At 41.4% G+C, this 23,089-nt stretch overlaps 1 protein-coding gene across 3 annotated transcripts; it reads left to right on the top strand.

Annotated features, from left to right (window-relative positions):
• The first annotated feature begins 4,542 nt into the window (after window positions 1-4,542).
• LOC308402109 (endothelin-3) lies at window positions 4,543-21,787 on the top strand. Of its 3 annotated transcripts, none has more exons than XM_080890721.1 (4): window positions 4,543-4,811; window positions 5,439-5,676; window positions 20,106-20,258; window positions 21,195-21,787. In XM_080890721.1, the coding sequence occupies exons 1-4, from the start codon at window positions 4,739-4,741 to the stop codon at window positions 21,262-21,264; spliced, it is 534 nt and encodes a 177-aa protein (XP_080746847.1). In that variant the 5' UTR covers window positions 4,543-4,738; the 3' UTR covers window positions 21,265-21,787. The 3 variants fall into 3 exon arrangements, with proteins under 3 accessions (XP_080746847.1, XP_080746846.1, XP_080746848.1); XM_080890720.1 differs by having other exon boundaries at window positions 21,191-21,787; XM_080890722.1 differs by having other exon boundaries at window positions 20,106-20,264; window positions 21,191-21,787.
• Window positions 21,788-23,089: the final 1,302 nt, after the last annotated feature.

Genomic DNA, 23,089 nt, shown 5'->3' with positions numbered 1-23,089 from the left:
AGAGCTGCAAATCACCGGACATCAGCTGCAGGTGCATGGGCCAAGGGCGGGAGCCCAATCAGAGCTCCGCCCAGGCAGACAGGTAGGAGAGAGAGAGCAAGGCGAGGGGAGCAGACAGAGAGTAAAACAACAAACACTTGTGGCCACACTGGGCTGGCCGGGGAGGCACAGGGAGCATGACAGATAGCAAACGATAGCTGAAACTATTTTAGGACAAAGATGTTGTCAATCAACATGAACTCTAACGTTAATCACTTTTGCACTCTTGGTTATTAACCAGTCCCAGGTTTCATCAGTTTGTTAACACTGATCCAACATTTATTTCACGTTGACCGTAATGATGATTGTTCAGTGTCTTCTCATATGGAAAAGAAATAGTAAAAACTTATATGATTTACTCATGAAAGTGGCCACTTTCTCATTACTTTCATATATTGTTTTAGGAAGTATCCAAAACATACAAGTTTCATTATATAATTTTTCAGGGGATCTTATATCTGTTTTCACTCTTATATGCTTTTCATACAAGTTCCACACAAGACAGATACAAACTTTATAAGATTTATATTTATCTTTTCCATATGGGTTCTCTCTGCGATCTGTCTACAGACAGACCTTTCTTCAAACTTAAGCTGCTTTTTGATCTCATCTGAATGTTGAAAGTTTGGTGACCTTGTGTTGTTATGTTGCTGATAAAAATCTGTCCACAGACATAACTGATAAACTTCCCCACACAGTATTTGTGCTTAGTTTATTTCAAATTAGCATATTTGTCCATTAGAGAGCCTATACAGATACCAACACAGAGGGCTGTGCAAGGTGAAAATAATGCCAGTGTGCAAGCTGTGTCATGCCATGCTTCTTATTAAGAGGCAAAATATCCAAACCTACATGGTCCTGTGTGAAAAAGCGATCGCCTCCTAAAACCTAATAACTGTTTGGCGAGCCTTTGCAGCAACAACTCTACTCAAGTGTTTGCAATAACCTGCAGTGCACCTCTACAGTCTTTTACAGCACTGTGGAGGTGCTGTAAAAGACCTTATACTTTCCCCTTTACACAAAGGGGAAAGTATAAGGTAAGTTTTATGTCTATACAGTCAGGAGAGAGTCGAGTGAGGAGTTTAGGGTGATGAAAGGCCCAAATGAATCAGTGTTTTTTTCTTTTTTCTAACTATCTCATCACAGGTCTTCCAACTGATCCCAGACTCTGATCTTTCTAAACCTAACCAGCTTTGTTATGTGGCTGAACGACACCAAGAGGCAAAGCCACTATCTACGATGTTCTGTTTATTTCCATAAGGATTCGACTTGTTGATATTTTAGAAATGGGTTTTTTGTTTGTGCTGTAGTTATGTTGATTCCTTGTGTTTATTTTATTGTGAAAACCTTTTCTTTCTCATAATTGTTACTCTATGTAAGTTATTTCCATGTTATGTGACTTACTGTTTTGTTTTAGGAGGCCTTTGTCTCTTGTATCTGTTTTCAGTTTGACTTCCTTCATCTTATTTCCATTGATTCGTCTGTACCTTGTTTTTCCCAGCTGTGTCTCAACCCCCTTATTAGCCCTCAGTGTATTTAAAGTTTTGTCTCTCCTTTGCTTTTTGTTGGTGTGCCTGTTTACCTGATTTGTGTGTTTCTGTTTTTATTGTTTCATGCTCTTCGCGTACTTCTTAGTTAATGTTTAGTTTGTTGCGTTTAACTTCAAGCCCATCTGTGAGTCACACATTTGGTTCCTGTGTCTTGCTAGAGTTATGAGAGAGTGTCCAATCCACAAGGTCCAGTGCGGTCTGTGAAGCCTGAGCCAACATGTCCCGTGTTACCAAAGTCTCCAGTGTAGCCCTGAACTGTTCCTCAGTTTTGCTCTGGCCTCGGGCCGGCCCCCTCAGCTATTGCTTGGCTTTGCACCACTTCGTAATTGGCCACCCAAACTGTCCTTCTGCTTTGTTTTACCCTTGGGCCAACCTCCTAAACTGTTTTACCTTCATTCCTGGAGTTTTTGCGTTTGTTTTCGCTTTGTGGGTGTAGGGGGATGTGGGCTGTTGGTGGAAGAAGGGGAAGGGAGAGAAGCACAAACACTGTATAATCAAGTGTTTGTGCTTTATTTAGAAAAAAGACATTTTTTATTATCATCAAACACTTTTTTCAGGAACTTTTGATTAAAATGTGTCCTCTTTGCAGATTCACAGCAATGTCTAGAGAAATACATGTTTCAGAGTGATATTCTGGATATACAGTATTCACTTAAAATTTGTTTTTTCTTGTTACTTCCAGTAACAAATCACGACAACAGTCGCCTTAAGGCGCTTTATATTGTAAGGTAGACCCTACAATAATACATACAGAGAAAAACCCAACAATCATATGACCCCCTATGAGCAAGCACTTTGGCGACAGTGGGAAGGAAAAACTCCCTTTTAACAGGAAGAAACCTCCAGCAGAACCAGGCTCAGGGAGGGGCGGGGCCATCTGCTGTGATTGGTTGGGGTGAGAGAAGGAAGACAGGAGGAAGACATGCTGTGGAAGAGAGACAGAGGTTAATAACAGATATGATTCAATGCAGAGAGGTCTGTTAATACATAGTGAGTGAGAAAGGTGACTGGAAAGGAAAAACTCAATGCATCATGGGAATCCCCCGGCAGCCTACGTCTATTGCAGCATAACTAAGGGAGGATTCAGGGTCACCTGGTCCAGCCCTAACTATATGCTTTAGCAAAAAGGAAAATTTGAAGCCTAATCTTAAAAGTAGAGATAGTGTCTGTCTCCTGAATCCAAACTGGAAGCTGGTTCCACAGAAGAGGGGCCTGAAAACTGAAGGCTCTGCCTCCCATTCTACTTTTAAATACTCTAGGAACAACAAGTAGGTCTGCAGTGTGCGAGCGAAGTGCGCTAATAGGGTGATATGGTACTACAAGGTCATTAAGATAAGATGGGGCCTGATTATTTAAGACCTTGTATGTGAGGAGCAGGATTTTGAATTCAATTCTGGATTTAACAGGAAGTTTACTTACCTGGATGATTGAGAATGCATCAAGACATGATCAACAGAAATCAAAGATTAAAACTTGACAGATTGATGGTAACGTGTCTCATGAAAGCACCAGAAACATTAAAGTTATGTAAGACCCACATTGACCTCCTGAATTGTAGCGAGATGTCACAACAATAACAGACTTCACTGCAATTCTATCATTCCTCACAGTGACTAAGTCCTGACTACTGCTTCACACCCTTAACAAATGGGAATAACTGTCAAATTATTCATTAACCATATCATTCATCATCCTGTGCTTATAGGCAGGATCTGACTGAGTAGGAAGACTCACTGAGAGTATTTAATGGCACATACTGAAAATTAAGTTTTGCTGACATCACTTACAAAACATCCACAGAGGAAGTGATTCAAGGTGATGTGGTAACCAGAGACCATAAAAGGTCAATCACATTCAGCACCTGAGATTACCAATGTGAGCAGAGGATACGTGACTGACGTGTAGTAGGGTAGTACAAGGAAGGATAATGATTTTACTTAGTGGGTGAGACATGAGAGTGAGGTTGTAATGAAAAAAAGCCAGTAATCATGCTTGTAACAATTCAAACCTACTAACCACATCTTCTTTCCGTTGCTCCCTTTAGGGGTTGAAACAGCAGATCATTTGCCTCCATCTCACCCTAGCATCCATTTCTATCATACCAACCCTCTGTATTGTATCATAGTTCGTTTTTTTACCATCTTAGTTTGTTTATATTTTCTTAGTTGCTTCACTTGTAGAATACAAAGGTATGATATACTGATGCACTGCAGCTGCCTGAAGCTCATGGCTGAGAGAACCCTGTGAGGGAGTGCATCCTTTTAGAGATCCTGACCTCTGCCCTCATGCATCACATAAAACACCCAGCTGCTGGTGTTCTGCAGGCACAGCCCTGTCAAATTGGCAAACCAGAACTACAGGTAGAATAATACTTACTTTCAACATAAAAGCATAAAAGCAACACAAACAACAATACAAAATACACATATGATTTCTTAATTATAATTAAGAAATTTACACAGATATATAAGCCCTGCATCAGATTAGCATCACTGCATCACTGTCCAGAGTGTATCCCGCCTCTTGCACTAAGAGGATAAGCCCTATCCCCAGCGTCCTCCTCTGGCACACCAACCCTCTGCATATCCTCCTTCACTGCATCCATGAACCTCCTCTGAGGTTTTCTTCTTGTCCTCCTACCTGACAGCTCCAACTTCAACATCCCTTCTCCACCCACTATTCTCCACCTTGTCTCTCTAACTTTGCCACTTAAACTGCTCAACCTTGTCGCTCTGCTTGATATCTGTGTGCTAGGCCACTATTTGGAGTCACTAAACTGGGTCTCTGTGTCATGTTTGTGCTGTTGGCGCACAAACATGGGTGTAACGCGCCTTTGATTTCAGCAGCGTTCAGCACGGTCTTTTATTTTGAAAAGTGTCTCAGGAAGCTGGCGGGATATCCATGCTCACTTGTCACAGCGGTGTCAGCTCATAACGAACCCCAGTGGCTGTAAAAGGCAAACGGAGTGTGGAAGCGCAGCGGTGCAGAGTTGTATCAGACACATGATGCTCTATGAGGACATCTTTGACTCGCTTCACTGAGATAAGATACTCGAGAATTTCGGACGTTTTCATTCACCTGTTCTCACATTTCGACTTTTTCGTTTGTTTTTTTTAAGTTGATTATTCATTTCTAATGTTTGACGTGTGATGGCTAACGCATCATCATCGCTTGATGTGGGAGTTTTGTTTCTAATCGTGGTGACAGCATCTTTGACCAACGGTGAGTAGTGGTCGGTCCTTGTTGTGTTTGTGTTTTAATGAAGCAATGATCACACAGACCAGCTGGTGTGCGTTATTGTGCAGCAGTGACTGACAGGTCACAACAGATAGATCAAAACATGCAATTAGACTGAAATCATACCGATGATTATTATAACATTGCAATTGACGTCATGATATCTATACAGTTTTAACCTTTTTAAAACACCAAAAAAATCCCACTAAAAGTGAGCACATGTTATGTCTTAGATCTTTTGAAAACTCGTCGGTGTTTTGTGACTCCAACGCGTTCGGTATTTTTATTGTTTTGAATCACTAAAACAAGAAATTCACTATTTAAAGTTCCATCAAAGACTCCGACTGGGACTTTAAATATATATATACATATATTTTCTCTCTGAGACAAACTCTACTCTCAACAGAATTGACCAATTACTGTTATGAAACTAAAATATGTAACTATTTATGCTTGATTTTTTTTTAACTACTCTAGAATCTGGATCTTTTGTAACCTTTTCAAGCAGAAATGTAATATACATGCATCTATAAAGAGCTTTTCCATGCTTTACCAAACGCTGTTTCAGGTTAAGACTATGAGAGGAAGCTCTCATATGCTGTAATCTTGCAGGTTCTTCATTTAAGAAAGATGTGAGCCAGAGGAAGGAGGTGAAAGCATTCGAGCAGAGCGCACGTCTGCCTGGCGGGGTGGAGGATCTCGCCACTGTTGCTTCCCACGTTGAGCCGTGTTCTGACTGCGAGCCACCATTAGCCAGGAGGCGATCCAAGAGGTGCACATGTTACACTTACAAAGACAAGGAGTGTGTGTATTACTGCCACTTGGATATCATCTGGATCAACACACCGGAGTAAGTGTCCTTCTCCAGGCATTCTCAGTTTGCACCAGTTTTTAAGCAAGTGATGTGTGTAGCTAATGTCTTATTAGGTTACTATAGGTTACTAATGTGTTGGGCATCATGTTTCTTAGTGTGCACTGTACACAAATAATACAGAGACAAGAAATCAGATGTTGAAACGTAGAAATTAGATTTCTTTGATCATTTGATCTGCATCACTTCTTACTTTAGCTACATTTTCAGAGTCTTTGTGATCTGGGGAGGCCGGGTGCTGTAGTTTTAAAAGTCGAACATTTCTTCTTGATATAGGGTTTCAGCGGCTCAACAGTTCAAGGCCTCCTTTGTCTCGTGTTTTGCTTCTTAATTGGCTGAATGTTTTCGCAGGCCAGGTTAGCTGGCCTTATTTTTTTTCATATTAGCAATGCTGTTGGAAAACATGTGGTGAGATAGCCGGGCCCAGAAGGTAGCAGGCACCCCGTGAAAATGTCTTTCAAAGTGGGCCCCTCCCCGTCTACATTATACTGGATGCTTCACACAATTTGGACACATAAGATTTTATCTTGTGAACCAAAGCCAAACATTGCTTGAATGCAGTATACATTTTCCTTATGAATTAAATTTCAACTGCAAATATTTACTCAGCCATTTCACATTTTACTGATTAAATTAAGCACATTTTCTGAAAAACTTTGCAGGCAGAGAGGCATGCTGGGAAACGCTTGTACTTCATGACCTTCCTCCCTGTAATTTGTGCAAAATGCCCACAAACCTTTTGATGTCAACTACGCAGGAATTATTTTTTTGGAAAGTATCTTATAGAGCAGTTTTAAATTGTGTTTATCAAGCAAAGTAAAAAAGTGGAAGGAAGAGAGCAGGATGAAGATAGTGTAAATACTTTGGATCTGAGCAGCGTTGGCAATGACTTTAGTGAATGCAAGGAAGGTCCAATAGATAAGTTCTGCTGGGTGAATAGTTTGTGTATTTGTGAAAAACTGAAACATTGTTGCCAATTGGGGTCATGTGATTGTTCGTTTTCTCTCTATATGCATTATTGTAGGGTCTAGCTAACAATATAAAGTGCCTTGATGCAACTGTTGTTGTGATTTGGTGTCATAATATCATGGATGCTGGCGAAGAAATGTGCACTGCTAACAAGATTGATGGTTCTTCTCCTCTTTCGATTTGATGAAATTGAAAATTTTGATTGGTCAGCTGCCAGGCAAAGTTTGCACTTCACCTCAGTGCATTTAAAAGAGCTTAATACCAGAGACAACAGCATTGTCCTCAGATCTTGGTTACAGTATATTTTCTCTTTGGATGGAAGAGTTTTAACTTCCATTTGTATAACTCTGACAATTCACTGACCAATCAGACTGGCTGGTTGCTGTCTCATTCCCATTAAGTTTTCCGTTTTGTTCTTTGTGAACATTTTTCTTGAGTAGCCATAGATCATGAAATTCCTAAATGCTGTTTAGAACAGACTTTAACAGTACGATGGACCCCTCCCCATATTTACTTAGAAAACAAGGAATCTCTCTGGGATTTTATTATGCCTTTGCTTTATGAGATGTTCTATAGAGTACTTTTTCCCCCCAATGGTGACGGTTTTTCCAGTAATTTATTGCCCCACCTATTTCGAAACATGTTGATAGCATAAAATTCAAAATGACCATATATTTATTTTTATATATATATATATATATATATACACACACACATACATATATATATATATATATATATATATATATGCGGGAGTATGGGGTGTCTGGCCCATTGCTACGGGCTTTTTCTCATATGTCAGTATTTCCTGTGTCTTTGTGAAGTGTAGCGATTCCATATAATCCGTAAAGGTCTAGACCCTGAGCCCTCTGGTATTTTAATTCCACTGAGGATTTCTTGCAGGCAGCAGGGGAGGGCTGTGTCCACCTTTTGGCCATCTTGGATGTTTGGATTGTTTATAGGTAGCCTTGGAATGTGAGATAGAAAGAACCCTTTGGAAATTTACTCTAAAGTTGAATCTTAAAACAGAAGAAACGGGTTGTCCAACACCAATCACATAGGTTTGACTAGCCGAGACTATTGTTTTCCTTCGTCTGTTTTTCACTCATTCGGCATTCTTGTTCCTTTATATTAGCTTAACAGTCTTCAATTTGAAATCTCTAAATATTGCGCTTTTCTTTCCACAGCTGAACTCGCTTTGAACCTTTTCATCACTGATAAGTGAGAGACAAAGCAAAAGCTAATTCACCTGCAACAGAAGACATTAACTAATGCCTATCTGCAGAGTAGTATGTAGATTTAGCTGCCTTTACTGATTTCAAACAACAGGCCTCAGGGCAAGTTTAGCAGTACCCAGACGTAATGTGTTATGAGAATGTGTGTAGTGGGGTGATGGTTAGAGCCAGGAGGGGAATGGTATCTGGTCATCCATCTACTATCAGTTCTCAGATTTTTGCTTGAAGTGTGGCCATCAGCAGCAGAGTAAAAGCTGTCAGCCTGGTTTCAGTGCAGAGCAGCAACTGTGTCCTGTAACCACATGCAGAAGTACATGTGATCAATAGCGAACATCTGCGATGAGATCAAAGAAGCTCCTTTTCTCTGCAGTAACACCTTACAGATGAAGCCTCTGTGTGTCGGCTTTCTTCCTTTGGTACCTGGGCATTGTGCCATGTGGAGTGAATCAAGATGTCTTTCCTCTTCACATGTATTGCAGATATTAATCAATACTGGCACAGCAGGTTCAGAGCTCCCAATTTTTAAGCAGTGGTGCAGCCAGAAATGTGACCAGGTGTGGACGAACAGGCCAAACTGTTGAAACTGTGGTTTTTGTTCTGAAGGGATTTGATAAAATATAATACTCCAAGTATCCAAGTTTCTCGATTACAAAACTGTTGCATTTTGTATTATTGGGTAGGTTTGGTTCTACATACATGTACAGCATCTGTTACTGTTCAATTTGTTTTCTATTTAAGTATAAATCAACATAGTCTCAAATCAACATTTCCATTGTCTCCTTCCAGTCACAAGCAACCTGTCTTGGGTCAGAGGAAAGTAGGCTAGACTAGATGCATAGATTACGGGTAGGGTTACGATAACATTCACTCATGTTATGAAATTTCAACTGTCTGATCTACCCAAATTAATATGTTTATGACAGAAGAACTGCAAGGCCAAAATGCATGCACGTGTGACACTTAATTTGCAAAATATCAACGGTTAACTTGCTCGCTACTAGGGCTGCCACAAACGATTATTTTGATAGTCGACTAGTCACCGATTATTTTTGCGATTAGTCGACTAATCAGATCATCCATTGGACGTAAAACGTACAGCTTATTGCACCAGCAGCATCTGCTCTTATATAACTATCATTAGCTTACAGCTTGAAGTGTTTAAGGTCTGTGCTAACTAAAAATAAAGACAAGATGGTAGTTTATTAAATTTTAATTAAATTTGCAGATTGTTTCGGTGGAGTTTAATAAACTCAGACGATTTACTCAGGAACAAATAAAATACTGAAAAAAGCCAAACAATAACATTTTTAAGTTATCTAAGTGACTTATATATGTTTAACCTGAGTAGCGAAAGACGGCGGTGGGTTTGAAAATGATCTGGTGGGAGTCCGGTGTTCTCACGGCGCTAGTGACCTAGCCCCCGGCTCGCTATCGAGCTAGTGGGTAACAGACGTCTCTGAAAACGTCGGAGCGCTTTTGAAAATATGTGGTGTCTTGATAAACTGAGCAGATATTTGAGATTTACACGGCTACATTCTCACCTGAAAATATGTTAAACGTTTATTTTGTGACCCAGAAAGAATAATAAGAGTAATATTAAAACTAACTAGCTGCTGCCATTGTTGGAAACTGAGCTGGGCTGCGCTATGAATTCTGGGACAGAGCTTCTTCTTCTTCTTCGGGGTTTAACGGCAGCTGGCATCCTTGTACATGCAGTGCTGCCATCTTCTGTTTCAGTCCGTTATTACACTCTTAAATCCTACTACTCATTCCTGCGTCTTTTGTGATGTTACAAAGCTTCAAACGACGCGTCGACTATTGAATTAGTCGTCGACGATTTTGATAGTCGACGTAATCGTGACTAGTCGACTAATCGTGGCAGCCCTACTCGCTAAACATAAAAACGAACTCAGCCGTAAATGGGGATATCATTGAGGAGGTCAAGGGTCATCCTTAGACATCAGGCATTGGGGTTTACTTTTAACATATCACTTGGCAGTAGTCTGCAAACAGTATTTTATGTTTTGGGTGAAATTTCACATGTTGAAAAGGTGAACATAAGTGATTGGACTAAAATTAGTTTCCTAAGGTTTTATGCCACCATCTTGTTAACTGTAATAACAGAGTTAGATTTTGGTGCGTGCCTCTGTCTGTCTCAGTCATGTATCATTTTTGTTACTACTAATGTGAAAATGTGTATGATGCATGGTAAGACCGACCTCCATCCCAAGTTGAAAGGCAAAGATCAAACAAGTGTGAGGTATGCATGCTGTCAGAAGTGTAAGATTATCTGGTGACTTTAAAGGTTTAGGTGTAATTAATGTGTTTATAGGGGGTGAAGTTGTTGGGGCTCGCTTAAATAAATCACAGTTATGTTTTTAACATTGCACTCCAGATTTATGGATGTTCAGAATATAAACTAACATCAGTCTTAAGCATGGATGCTCATCCTTTTTCATGTAAATGTTTCAACATTTTTTCCTGTACTGTATCAGAAAACTAGTTTATAAAGATATACACTTTGTAGAGGGTTTACCTAAAGTAGAACTGAAAGAACTGCAATAACTGGCTGTGGGTCTTTTACATTTCTACAGAGGAATTTTAACCCAGCCACCTCAGCCCGAATGCCATGTTTTAAGGTCATGTCACAATATGTCAGTTTGATTTAAGTCCAGGCTTTAACTTTAACCACTCCAAAACGTTCATTTTGTTTTTATTGAGTCAATCAGAGGTGGACCTGCTGTTGTGTTTAGGGTCACTGTCCTGCTACACAACCCAAGTGCGACTTGTGCTGCAGGGCGTAAACTGATGGCTCGACCTTCTCTTTCAGGATGTTTTCATTTGTGGCAGGTAGTCTATGTCCTATCATCACACTATCGCTGCGATGTTTGACTGTTGGTATGATGTTGTTTTTATGAAATGCGTGACTGGACACACACATTCCAAAAAGTTCAACTTTTCTCTTGTCAGTCCACAGAATATTAAGTCTTGGGGACTATCGGTATGTTTGTTGGCAAATGTGAGATGAGCCTTTGTTTCTTTTTGGACAGCAGTGGGTTTTGCCTTGGAACTCTTGGATGCCATTTTTGCCCAGTTTCTTTCTCATTGTTGAATCATTAACTGTGACCTTAACTGAGGCAAGTGAGGCCTGCAGTTCTTTAGATTACTTCTCAGTTCTTTTGTGACCTCCTGAATGAGTCATCAGTACACTCTTGGAGTCATTTTGGTCTGCTGGCCACTCCTGGGAAGGTTTACCACTGTTCCACGTTTTCTCCATTAGTGGATAGTGTTTCTCACTGTGTTTCACCCTTTCCAGACTGATTAGATGTCAGTGATGACAGTTTGTTTTTGGTTCTTGAGGTTGTTTCATGGTACGATGTGTTGCTTTTTCAGATCTTTAAGCCTACTTCACTTTGTCAGACAGGTTTTATTTAGGTTATTTCTTGATTCAACAGGTCTGTCAGTAATCCACCCTGGGTGTGACTAGTGAAACTGAACTTTAATTAATTACGTTTTTTGGAAAGTTAACTCATGATTTAACAAGAGAGCACAATTCAGCAGGGTAAGGGCTATACTTGTGTTTTTATTACAACATCCTGATGTCAGCCTGTTTGTATCTCAAAATATGATGACTTCAGCCTGTTATGGTGTCACCGTGACGCCATCATATTGAGAAAATAAAAAGTTTGTTGTACAGGTATCTCCAGGCACTTTCATTTGAAAAGTGACCTCAGGCGCTAACAATAAAGATCAAGGTCAAATGCTTAGCCAACCTTGGTACGCATAGCCTCAAAGGTCTAGTATATTGTTGTAAATTTTGAAGACTGTCCATAAAAAATTGCAGGTAAAGTAAAGTTTTGACAGATTTTCACACTTGGTTTTATCCTTGACCTGATTTTCACCAAAATTAAATCCACTCGAAATGTTATTGTTATCTACCATTGTGGGGTGGCTGTAGCTTAGGTGGCAGAGCAGGTCAGCCACTAATCAGAAGATTGGTGGTTTGATCCCAGGCTGCCTCCTGGCTGCATGCCAAATATCCTTGGGCAAGATACTAACCCCATGTTTGCCTACTGGTGGTGGTCAGAGGGCCCGGTGGCGCCAGTGTCCGGCAGCCTCGCCTCTGTCAGAGCGCCCCAGGGCAGCTGTGGCTACAATGTAGCTTGCCATCGCCAGTGTGTGAATGTGTGTGTGAATGGGTGAATGACTGAATGTAGTGTGAAGCGCTTTGGGGTCCTTAGGGACTAGAAAAGCGCTATACAAATGCAGGCCATTTACCATTTACCATCACACAAAATTTGAACATAACATCATAAAACTGTGGATGCTACACTGCTAACATGCTAGAAAAACAAACAAAGGGCCAGGCAGGTTTGGATAGTGTTTTTTTTCCCTTAAGGCAGCTGTGGCTCAGGAGATAGAGTGGGTCATCTACCAACTGGAAGGTCAGTAGATTAATTAGCCGGCTATTTCTTTCATCCCACGATTTCCAGAACTTGGAACAATTTAAACAAACAAAAAACAAACAAGAAATGTTGTGATCGCACGCGGTTAGGGTCATCGGTGAAGATGACTTTGACCTCAGAGGGTTAATGATAGAAATCAGCTATGTGGAACAGCTATTTTCCTAAATGTATGAGGTCTCATCATGTGGGGGCACTTTCAGGCTGAGTTCATTACTCTACATAATCATACATACAAGCTTGTTTATGTATGTGGCTGACTTTATGAAAACTCAGTCACCCGAAAAAGCTGTTTTTTGCAATACCACCAAATCTGTAACAACTGGGCCTCTGGAGAACTTCAAGACATGTTGAGGAGCTAATTTAGCCATTTAAATCTGCTGTGTTGGATCAAGGACACATAAAACCTGCAGGACAGGCCTGGCTTTACCTTACCACAACCTTATACTCACGATGGGTCACCAGTAATCTGGTGGATGCAAAAAGGTTAAATACTCAGAACTAGAGTAACAATCAGTCAGACTGCACTTCTCTCTCCAGGTAGAGTTTACCTGATTTTACCCTCAGGGCTCATTTTTGGACCTCTAGATAACTATGGAGACGCACGCTTGCATGTGAAGATGACCTATGAAACTAATTATCACACTGGGGAAGAATGGTCATTTAAGTAACTTTCAGTGTAGTTGGTGTCAGACAGGCAGCTCAGAGAATTTCAGAAATTTCACTGACAGGTAGCATTCCTGCTCAAGTTCAACACTCAAAGCATTTTCAATTAAAAATATCATTCACCCAGTTACACACACAGTCATATGACTCTCGCACTCTGATGGTTACATTGAGGGCAACTCTGGGTTCAGCATTCTCCGCCTTGACAGGTCGACTGGAGGAGCAGAGGATCGGTGCATCGACCTTCTGCAACACCCGAGTCACAGCCATCGCAATAAATAATACTGTATATGTTTAATAAAAGAAAGCTTACAATGACAAAGATCTGTACCCAGACATGTGACAAAGCCATATCATTAAACTCATACAGAGGTATGGATAATGTCTTCTACACTGACTCTGATTTAAAACCCTGATGCAGATGCATGTGAAGATACTGACTGAGTTCTGTGTGGACAGACCGTCTCTCCTTTCGGAAGTCAGTAGATGAAACATTTTGTAAGAGAAAGGATCACCCACATGCTGTTTCTGTTTGTAAGAGTAGAGAAGAGGAGGTTCGTGGTCAGCGTGACGCCCCTCCCGCAGCACCACAGCTTATATTGTTCAAGAGACCCGCTTCTGAAGTTCAAAGGAAACAACATGTTCACTGTGAAGTGATCTGTTTTTTCCAGCTCACACTTTATAGCAGTTTACAGCTATTTAGGGAGACTCCAACAAGACTGGACAGCAAGGTCAACATGATGAGTTTACATGTACAGCGTGGTTCTAACTGGTCTGGTTTTTGTCATTTTTTGTTGTAGTACTGATAGACAAACTTAATTATGGAGATCTGTGTTTGACATATCAGGGGAAGAAAGAGAGGGGATTTGGTGACTAGTTTGGCCATCCACCAGATGGAGGACATCAGTTTAGGGTTGTAACACTGGAAGCGATGGGCGAAAAAGCCTGTAGGAGACCATAGTTTGTGAAATGCTTTTTTATCATGTGGCTAAAATGCATTTTAACACTGACTCCACACCTAGAAACCTGGTTGCCTGTTGCGAAGTTAAAATCTCAGTGAAAAAATTTGTTACGTTAGTCAACTTATTTGGAAAAGAAAAGAAAGTGAACGATTGATCGATAGATGAGAAATTTAAAACATGAAAAAAAAAAACATGTTATTAGGGTGCTGCCAAGATACCCTTATTCCTCAATGACTTTATATCTCTGGAACTTTACTATAAAAAGCACAGGGCACCAGTAGTGGACCATCAAACTCTGGTCTTCTAAAGCAAATGCCGATCGGGCTCCACTAGAGGACGCCGGGTCCTCAGGCTGCCCTCATGAAGTCTGTTTGTAATCGTCTCATTGTTCCCCCTCTAGTGCACCTGTTAATTTTATTAATACCAAAGCAGCTGAAAGTGATTAAAGTTAAGATTAACTGACTCTGATTAGAAAGTGTACAAAGTTGAGCTTGTTTTTGATTCAGTGAGCCTTCACGACATCTAGATGGAGTCGTTGTAGGATAACGGTGATCAGTCACAAAAACTTTGGATTTGCAATGAGCCTTTCCTCTGAGGTGTTTCATGGACCCAAACCACAGCAGCATAGCAGTGTAGCTGCCTCACATCTTTTATATCAGCATTTTATATGGGCCTGTTCGTTTGACCAGTCCATTTTTGTCTGGCTACGGTTAACAAAGAAAAACAAAACATATATTAACAAAAAACTGCAATAAATTTGCCTGATATCAGAAAGAATTAATCTCCTTCCATCTTTGGATTAGCACTGCCTCCATTCTTTGGCACTGATGGCTAATCACTAGTGCGCTCATTTTTCAAAGGTATGATCTGTTTTTCAGTTTTTATTAGGGATTAGTAAAAATATGAATTTTTTATTTTGGACTCGTAGGACATCGTACTATTTGACTTTTGAATGTTTTTTTATGTGAAAGTTCAAAAACATAAAATATAACTTCAAGCTCAAGGAATTAAAAACTAAGTATCTCTGGCTGTCATCCTAAATGTATAAAAAATGCCCACAAAAGAGAAAACTAACATGGAATTTGGGTTCAAATCATTTAAAAATGCATTAAAAGTTATAGCTTTTACTTTTGCTGCCATCTATTAGATTTTTGATATATATATATATAAAAAAAAAAAAAAAACACCCAGCACGCCCCTGCGGGCGGTTTACCCTTCAAGCTCGGGTCCTCTACCAGAGGCCTGGGAGCTTGAGGGTCCTGCGCAGTATCTTAGCTGTTCCCAGGACTGCGCTCTTCTGGACAGAGATCTCCGATGTTATTCCCGGGATCTGCTGGAGCCACTCGCCTAGCTTGGGAGTCACCGCACCTAGTGCTCCGATTACCACGGGGACCACCGTTACCTTCACCCTCCACATCCTCTCGAGCTCTTCTCTGAGCCCTTGGTATTTCTCCAGCTTCTCGTGTTCCTTCTTCCTGATATTGCTGTCATTCGGAACCGCTACATCGATCACTACGGCCGTCTTCTTCTGTTTGTCTACCACCACTATGTCCGGTTGGTTAGCCACCACCATTTTGTCCGTCTGTATCTGGAAGTCCCACAGGATCTTAGCTCGGTCATTCTCCACCACCCTTGGGGGCATCTCCCATTTTGACCTCGGGACTTCTAGGTTATACTCGGCACAGATGTTCCTGTACACTATGCCGGCCACTTGGTTATGGCGTTCCATGTATGCCTTGCCTGCTAGCATCTTGCACCCTGCTGTTATGTGCTGGATTGTCTCTGGGGCATCTTTACACAGCCTGCACCTGGGGTCTTGCCTGGTGTGATAGACCCCAGCCTCTATGGATCTTGTACTCAGAGCTTGTTCTTGTGCTGCCATGATTAGTGCCTCTGTGCTGTCTTTCAGTCCAGCTTTGTCCAGCCACTGGTAGGATTTCTGGATATCAGCCACCTCCTCTATCTGCCGGTGGTACATACCGTGCAGGGGCCTGTCCTTCCATGATGGTTCCTCGTCTCCCTCCTCTTTCTTGGGTTTCTGCTGCCTGAGGTATTCACTGAGCACTCGGTCAGTTGGGGCCATCTTCCCAATGTATTCTTGGATGTTCCTTGTCTCATCCTGGACTGTGGTGCTGACACTCACCAGTCCCCGGCCCCCTTCCTTCCGCTTAGCGTACAGCCTCAGGGTGCTGGACTTGGGGTGAAACCCTCCATGCATGGTCAGGAGCTTTCTTGTCTTTATGTCAGTGGCTTCTATCTCCTCCTTTGGCCAGCCTATTACCCCAGCAGGGTACCTGATCACGGGCAGGGCGTATGTGTTGATGGCCCGGATCTTGTTCTTACCATTCAGCTGACTCCTCAGGACTTGCCTGACCCTCTGCAGGTACTTGGTGGTTGCAGCCTTTCTAGCGGCCTCTTCATGGTTCCCATTTGCCTGCGGGATCCCCAGGTACTTGTAACTGTCCTCTATGTCTGCAATGTTGCCTTCTGGTAGTTCAATCCCCTCAGTTCTGACTACCTTCCCTCTCTTTGTTACCATCCGACTACACTTCTCCAGTCCGAACGACATTCCAATGTCATTGCTGTATAGCCTGGTAGTGTGGATCAGTGAATCGATGTCTCGTTCACTCTTGGCATACAGCTTGATGTCATCCATGTACAGGAGGTGGCTGACAACTGCTCCGTTCCGTAGTCGGTATCCGTAGCCAGTCTTGTTAATGATCTCACTGAGGGGGTTCAGGCCTATGCAGAACAGCAGTGGGGACAGAGCATCTCCTTGGTAGATCCCGCACTTGATGGTAACTTGTGCTATGGGCTTGGAGTTGGCCTCTAGTGTTGTACGCCACATCCCCATTGAGTTCCTGATGAAGGCTCTTAGGGTCCCATTGATCTTGTACAATTCTAGGCATTCCAGTATCCAGCTGTGGGGCATTGAGTCATAGGCCTTCTTGTAATCAATCCAGGCAGTGCACAGGTTGGTCAGTCTGGTCTTGCAGTCTCGGCTGATTGTTCTGTCTACCAGTAGCTGGTGTTTTGCACCTCTGGTATTCTTGCCAATTCCTTTCTGTGTCCCGCTCATGTATTGACCCATGTGCCTGTTCATCTTAGCCGATATGATGCCTGACAGGAGCTTCCATGTAGTACTGAGGCAGGTTATTGGTCGGTAGTTGGAGGGGACCGGTCCCTTCTTGGGGTCCTTGAGGATCAGGACCGTCCGACCTTTGGTTAGCCATTCCGGGTGTCTCTCGTTAACTAGCAGCTGGTTCATTTGTGCTGCCAGACGCTCGTGGAGTGCAGTCAGCTTCTTCAGCCAGTAGGCGTGAACCATGTCGGGCCCTGGTGCTGTCCAACTCTTCATACTGGAGACCCTTTCTTGGATATCTGCCACTGTGATGGTTACTGGACCCTGTTCAGGGAGGTCGCTGTGGTCTGCCCTCAGATCCACTAGCCACTGAGCATTGCCGTTATGGGTTGCATCCTTCTCCCATATGCTCTTCCAGTATTGCTCCGTCTCCAGCCTTGGTGGTGCTGTTCTCTTATTGTTCCCTTGCCACTGAGAGTACACCTTTGCTGGTTCTGTGGAGAACAGCTGGTTTATTCTCCTGCCTTCTATCTCTCTGGTGTACCTCCTCAAGCGGCTGGCCAAGGCTGTGAGTCTTTGCTTGGCAGTTTCCAAGGCCTCAGGTATGGACAGCTTGCTGTATTTCTTAGGCACCTTATTTGTCGCACCTTTCTGCAACTCTGTTAGTTGGCTAACCTCCTTCCGTGCTACTTTGATCTTGCCCTCTAGCCTCCTTCTCCATGGAGGGTACTGCCCCTTGTGGCTGTTCAACTTGTAGCCAAGCATCTCACTGATCACTGCTGCCGTATTGTAGATCAGCTTGTTAGTGTCGGTATATATATATATATATATATATATATATATATATATATATATATATATATATATATATATATATATATATATATATAAGAGTACCTTCAGCTCACTAATCCACAGCGTTTAGGATCAGTGGAATCACCTGACCTAAACCCAACTGTGCATGGTTTTCACTTTTCGCAGAAAAACGCCTGAAAAAGCAGCAGTTGAGGGCATTTGCAGTTGAAGCCTGACAAAACATCATGAAAACAGAAACTAAGCATCTGGCAGTGTCCATTTGTTCCAGACTGAAGCCAAAACTTGCATGAAGATCTCTGTTTCCATTTACATTAATTTGTCCATGAAAACAGAGAAACTGTGCAAAAGTTTCTGTACTTGCTGATATATCATTTTTGTAGAAACTGAGACATTAGTGCATCTTTATTGTTTCATTTCAAGTCCAGGAAAAAGTCGTTATGTTTCTCTCCTTTTTGCTTTTCTCCAAAAACAGACAGAGTTTGGAGCTACGTTTGGGACTGAGGTTGGAGTCATAGCCATGGATGATTAAAAAAACCCCAAAAAGCTAGCGTGGTGTTGCCTTTTGTTTTATACATATGCTCAAAAAGCATTTCCAGAAACTAGAAAATGTTACAATTCAAATGAAGTCCTATACGTTTTCACATTACTGTCTGTTTGGTCTAAACCAGGGGTCGGCAGCATGCGGCTCTTTAGTCTTTATTTTGCGGCTCCGGGTGGTTTGGGAAAATAAATTAGAAGTATTTAGCTGAAGTGTATTTTATTTGTGTTTAGTTCTTTTTTACCTTGTAGTTCTAAATTGGAAGATTATTGTGATCTTGAAATATAAAAATAAAATTATATTCTATTATTTTTTCATCGATCAAAATAAGCGTCACACTCGCGGAAGCTGGTGTACCCGCCGAAACGCCGCGCATTTATCGAGACTTTCAACCCCAGGTAGGCCAATTATGGATCCACATTATGTCAGCAGCTGTTCTCCACCGTGAACTATGTTAAAACAACCACCGCTCACGCCTCACAGACGACAGCTTACAGTCCTGCGTAAAGATGAAACTGGCTTCGTACAGCCCCGACCTGCAGACGCTGTGCGCAGAGGTTCAGGAGCAGAAGTCCCATTGTAAACAGACCTGACGATGTTTGCATGAACACGCTTTTCAGCATCTCTTTATTGACCACTTTTCACACGCGGCTGCACGCATGGGTGCAGCTTTTTTTTTTCCAATTATTTTTGTAAAGTCAGGTCAAGGCTCCAAAAGCCCAAAGGCGATATAACAGTTTTTGTTTGCTGGATCGTTTTAGTTCAGCTTTCCTTTTGTTATATTTCTTTAAGAGTTCAAAATGTGTTAATTACATAAATAAAATGTAATTTTCTCTGTAGCACTTCATGGATTTCATAAGCAGCAAACTGTAGTTGTTCAAACAAAGCATAAAGGTAAAAAAACAATATAGTGTTATCTTTCATCCTAAAAAAAAAAAAGAGGGTCACTACACTTCTTTCATTTCTCTGACATCCATCCTCTGGCTCAGCAAATCAGACAACAACCTCATGTCAATTTCAAAAAGTATTTGTGGCTCCCAGTGTTTTCCTTTGCGTGGAAACCGGGTCCAAATGGCTCTTTGGGTGTTAAAGGTTGCAGACCCCTGGTCTAAACTAATCAGGTGAAAATTTCATGAAAAGGAACGGATATTAACTGAATCCTCAACTTAGATGGCTCACCTGCTTGATGTTAAGAAGTGAATAACAGGGATATTTTTAGGCAGCAGTGTCGTGTTGTGGTCGTGATGTGCTGGATTGAATTGTTCCGAAAGGTGTTTTATATATTCTGCCCCCATTTTTTATCACAGAGTTGGAAGACAAAAATTAGAACCACCACAGAGTACCTTTACCCTCATATAACCACAACAGAGTGTCCCTTTGATGCAGAGTCAGAGAATAAACATCCCAAGGCCAGGATTATGCTTGCTTGTGGACATGCACACAGGCAGCTGGGGAAGCCACAGAGTAGCTGTTCTCTTTTGTTCCATCCTTCAGGGTGCATGTTGGTGCTTTGTAGTGTAGTGTCTCTGCAGTCACAACAGGGGGCAGGTGATGACAAAATTCATATCACCCAGTAAAGTGTACTTGTGGAAACTGTAACACTGATGTATGCTTCCAGCTGTAAAACTCATAGTTCTGTGGTCAGTAAGTGCATTGTGTCTGCTTTTCTTCTTTTAGGCACACAGTACCATTTGGTATGTCCAGTTACCAGGGTTCCCTGCGTTTAAGACGCTCCACTAGGACCGAGCGGGTGAGGATAGGGGTGGAGGCTCAGCGCTGCGCGTGCTCACAATACAGCGACGTGGACTGCATCAGCTTCTGCAAGATCAGGTAGAGGTGTGATACGAAATAAAACAAATGAATGTGTTGTATGCCAGTATTATTCTATTTCTTTAAAAAAAAATTAAAAGGTCTTAAAATGTCTTACATTTCCCAAAATGTTGCTGTAGTGCAATAACCTACCTAACAGCACAATTTTCATCCTCTTCTGCTGTGCCATAAATAACTTCACCACAGCATCCAGATGGTTCTAGCATGCCGGAACAGAGACAGCATAAAGAGGAAGTAACACATGATATACTTGGAAGACAGCATTGAATCATCAGCTTTGTTCACATTCGGTGACAGATATTTCCATCCATCCTTTTCTGTTCTTGTCCAACTTAGCATCACAAGGGGTCTGAAGCCTACTGCAGTTGTTATAGGTGGCCAGTCTATCAGCGGATGAATGATTTAGCCTCCTGTATTTAGTGAGCATCCTGGGGATGCATCAAATTTACACCTCTAACTTTACAGCACAAGGAGCTCAGGGGACATGACGGAAGTGGAGAGCTGAAAAACCTGAACACTAGACTGGGAGTGCAAAACAGCCAAAACCTCTTACTGGGCATAAATATAAAGTAAATACACAAAGTGAAAAATTAAACTGCAACCAAACAAAGACTCAAACTGAAACACGGGGTCAGAGATCCAGGATCATGACATCGTTCTTTTCCAGTGCAAAGGAGTTCAACCTTACTGTTACCTAATTAAACTTATTCAACTAACAGATATATAATTCAAGAGAGGGGCCTGAAAACTGAAGGCTCTGCCTCCCATTCTACTTTTAAATAATCTAGGAACAACAAGTAAGCCTGCAGTGCGAGAGCGAAGTGCTCTAATAGGGTGACATATAAACAATAATAATGATTGTAATTATTTTCAGTATTTCAGAAATGATCCTCTTTGAATTTGACTTTAAGATGTGTGTTGTTTTTCCACAGTCAGACGAGACCACACACAGCATTGCCAAAAACAGACGAGAGGACAGCAACTCAGCGGAGTGGCCCTGCTGTGAAATAAGTGCATTAAAAGCGGCAGGCCTATGAACTGAAAAGTGGTTACACATTCTAAGACATAGCGTGTATGTCTGCGTTTCTGTAGGTGGATATCTTGTAGTGTCTTGTCATCAGACTGAAGGATGTGTAACACCAAAGGTGCTTGCACAAATCTAAAAGCCAGCAATTCCACGTTCCACTAACAGAATCTCCGCCCCTCTTCTCTCCTGCCAACCTCTGCTCATCTTTCAGAACTTGCTGCCTGTGTCTGTTCAGCAGGTGTGCATGATGGTTTCCATTACTCTGACACAACTGAAGCTAGTTTACATGGCTGATTTGTGCGGACTATAAGACATTTGGTTGCTCACACACAATGTGGATGCCTCTGCTCCAGGGACATCACTGAAACTCCATGGCAACATTGGCACAACATCAAAGCCAGGAAGTCAGCATTACTTTCTTTTTTTACAAATTCAGTTTGTCACAGTTACTGAAAGAGTCAGGATATCTTTTTTTTTTTCTTTGTATCATTACATTAAGGATGTTCTTTATTGTAAAGCACGTCTGAGATTTTTGGAGGTAACAGAACTGAAAACAAAAGTTAGCAGTCTGTTTTATAAGCTGAATCCATTCCACGGTCGTGTGTGTGTGAAATGTGTTCCAATATATAAAGGCTATAAGTTATTTTTCATACAAACCAAATACGATAGTAAAAGTGTGTGATAAGATGTTGTATATAGATATATCTGATTATTCTAGCCAGCAAGTCTCTGTATTGAAAAATTTAGAAAAGTACAAAAGTTTGTACCACAAAGTAAATTTAAGGTGCCACTTCTTTTTCGTCTGTTTTTCTTAACCTCTTAACATCCATCATACTGGCAGTAATCTTTTGGGGAGTACTGGCAAGGTTAGATTCACATCTACTCTGTTATATTTACCTCTCTGGCATAGCACATGGAAATCTAATAGAAGATCTCTAAAGCCAAAGTGCATATAAGAGAGTTGATTTCAAAGTTAAGATGTTTCACTTTCTAAAACTATGCTTTTTTACCCCGTGGCTAAATGTCGACTAACTAACTCTACCACTACGTGGTTAACTGGCAGTCTGGTGGATGTTAAAAGGTAAATGACTGCACCACGGAGTAAACAGCTGACCACCTGTGCAGGACGGATGTTAAAATAACTAAAACGCAGATGAACTCGGACAAATGGAAGACTTCTTTGCTTCATGTTTGAAACATTCTGATGAACATCAGGATTATTTAAAGATATTTAAAATAAACTTGATACCTAATTAACATGTCTGATCAGAGGCTCCGTTACACAGGGATAATAAACTGTTGCAACTAGCTGTTGTATCTGTTCTGATAAAGTCAGCACACCATGTTTATTGTATTGCACAGCGAGGTCAGCACTATTATAAATATTATCCTGCATTTGAGTAACTGACATACAGAGCTATGCAGCATAACTTCAGAGAGCTTTAGCATTCATATTAAATCTGCTGTATTTATGTCTCTGTAATAAATAAAGATAAAATATTAAAACTGTGCATGGTTTGTACATGCCGATGATTCCTAGACAGGGTAACATTAATGTTATATAGTATGCATATAAAATTATCCCAAAGAAGTGCCAGTATTTGCCGTATATGTATTTAGGCATCAGTCAAGAGTAGTCAAAAAACCTTTGTGTTACCCGTCAATAGAACTTAGCACCGTTCATACTGTGTCGTAAAGAATTTCACTAATTCTGAAGAACATGAAGTTGGGTAAGGGGCATTGCTCCATGCCAGTGTAAGAAGCAGTCAACACTGTGTGAAACTAGGAACACTGCACATGTTTG

The sequence above is a fragment of the Rhamphochromis sp. 'chilingali' genome (genome assembly GCF_963969265.1).
Source record: "Rhamphochromis sp. 'chilingali' genome assembly, chromosome: 9".
Taxonomy (NCBI): Eukaryota; Metazoa; Chordata; class Actinopteri; order Cichliformes; family Cichlidae; genus Rhamphochromis; species Rhamphochromis sp. 'chilingali'.
Note: the sequence above shows the minus strand (reverse complement) of the source record. Positions and strands in the feature narration are given on the sequence as shown.

Coding starts and splice junctions, on each gene's coding strand:
- LOC308402109 (XM_080890720.1), top strand. CDS start 4,739: ATGGCTAACGCATCATCATCGCTTGATGTGGGAGTTTTGTTTCTAATC. Junction 4,812..5,438: donor GACAGCATCTTTGACCAACG/GTGAGTAGTGGT, acceptor GTAATCTTGCAG/GTTCTTCATTTAAGAAAGAT. Junction 5,677..20,105: donor ATCTGGATCAACACACCGGA/GTAAGTGTCCTT, acceptor TTCTTCTTTTAG/GCACACAGTACCATTTGGTA.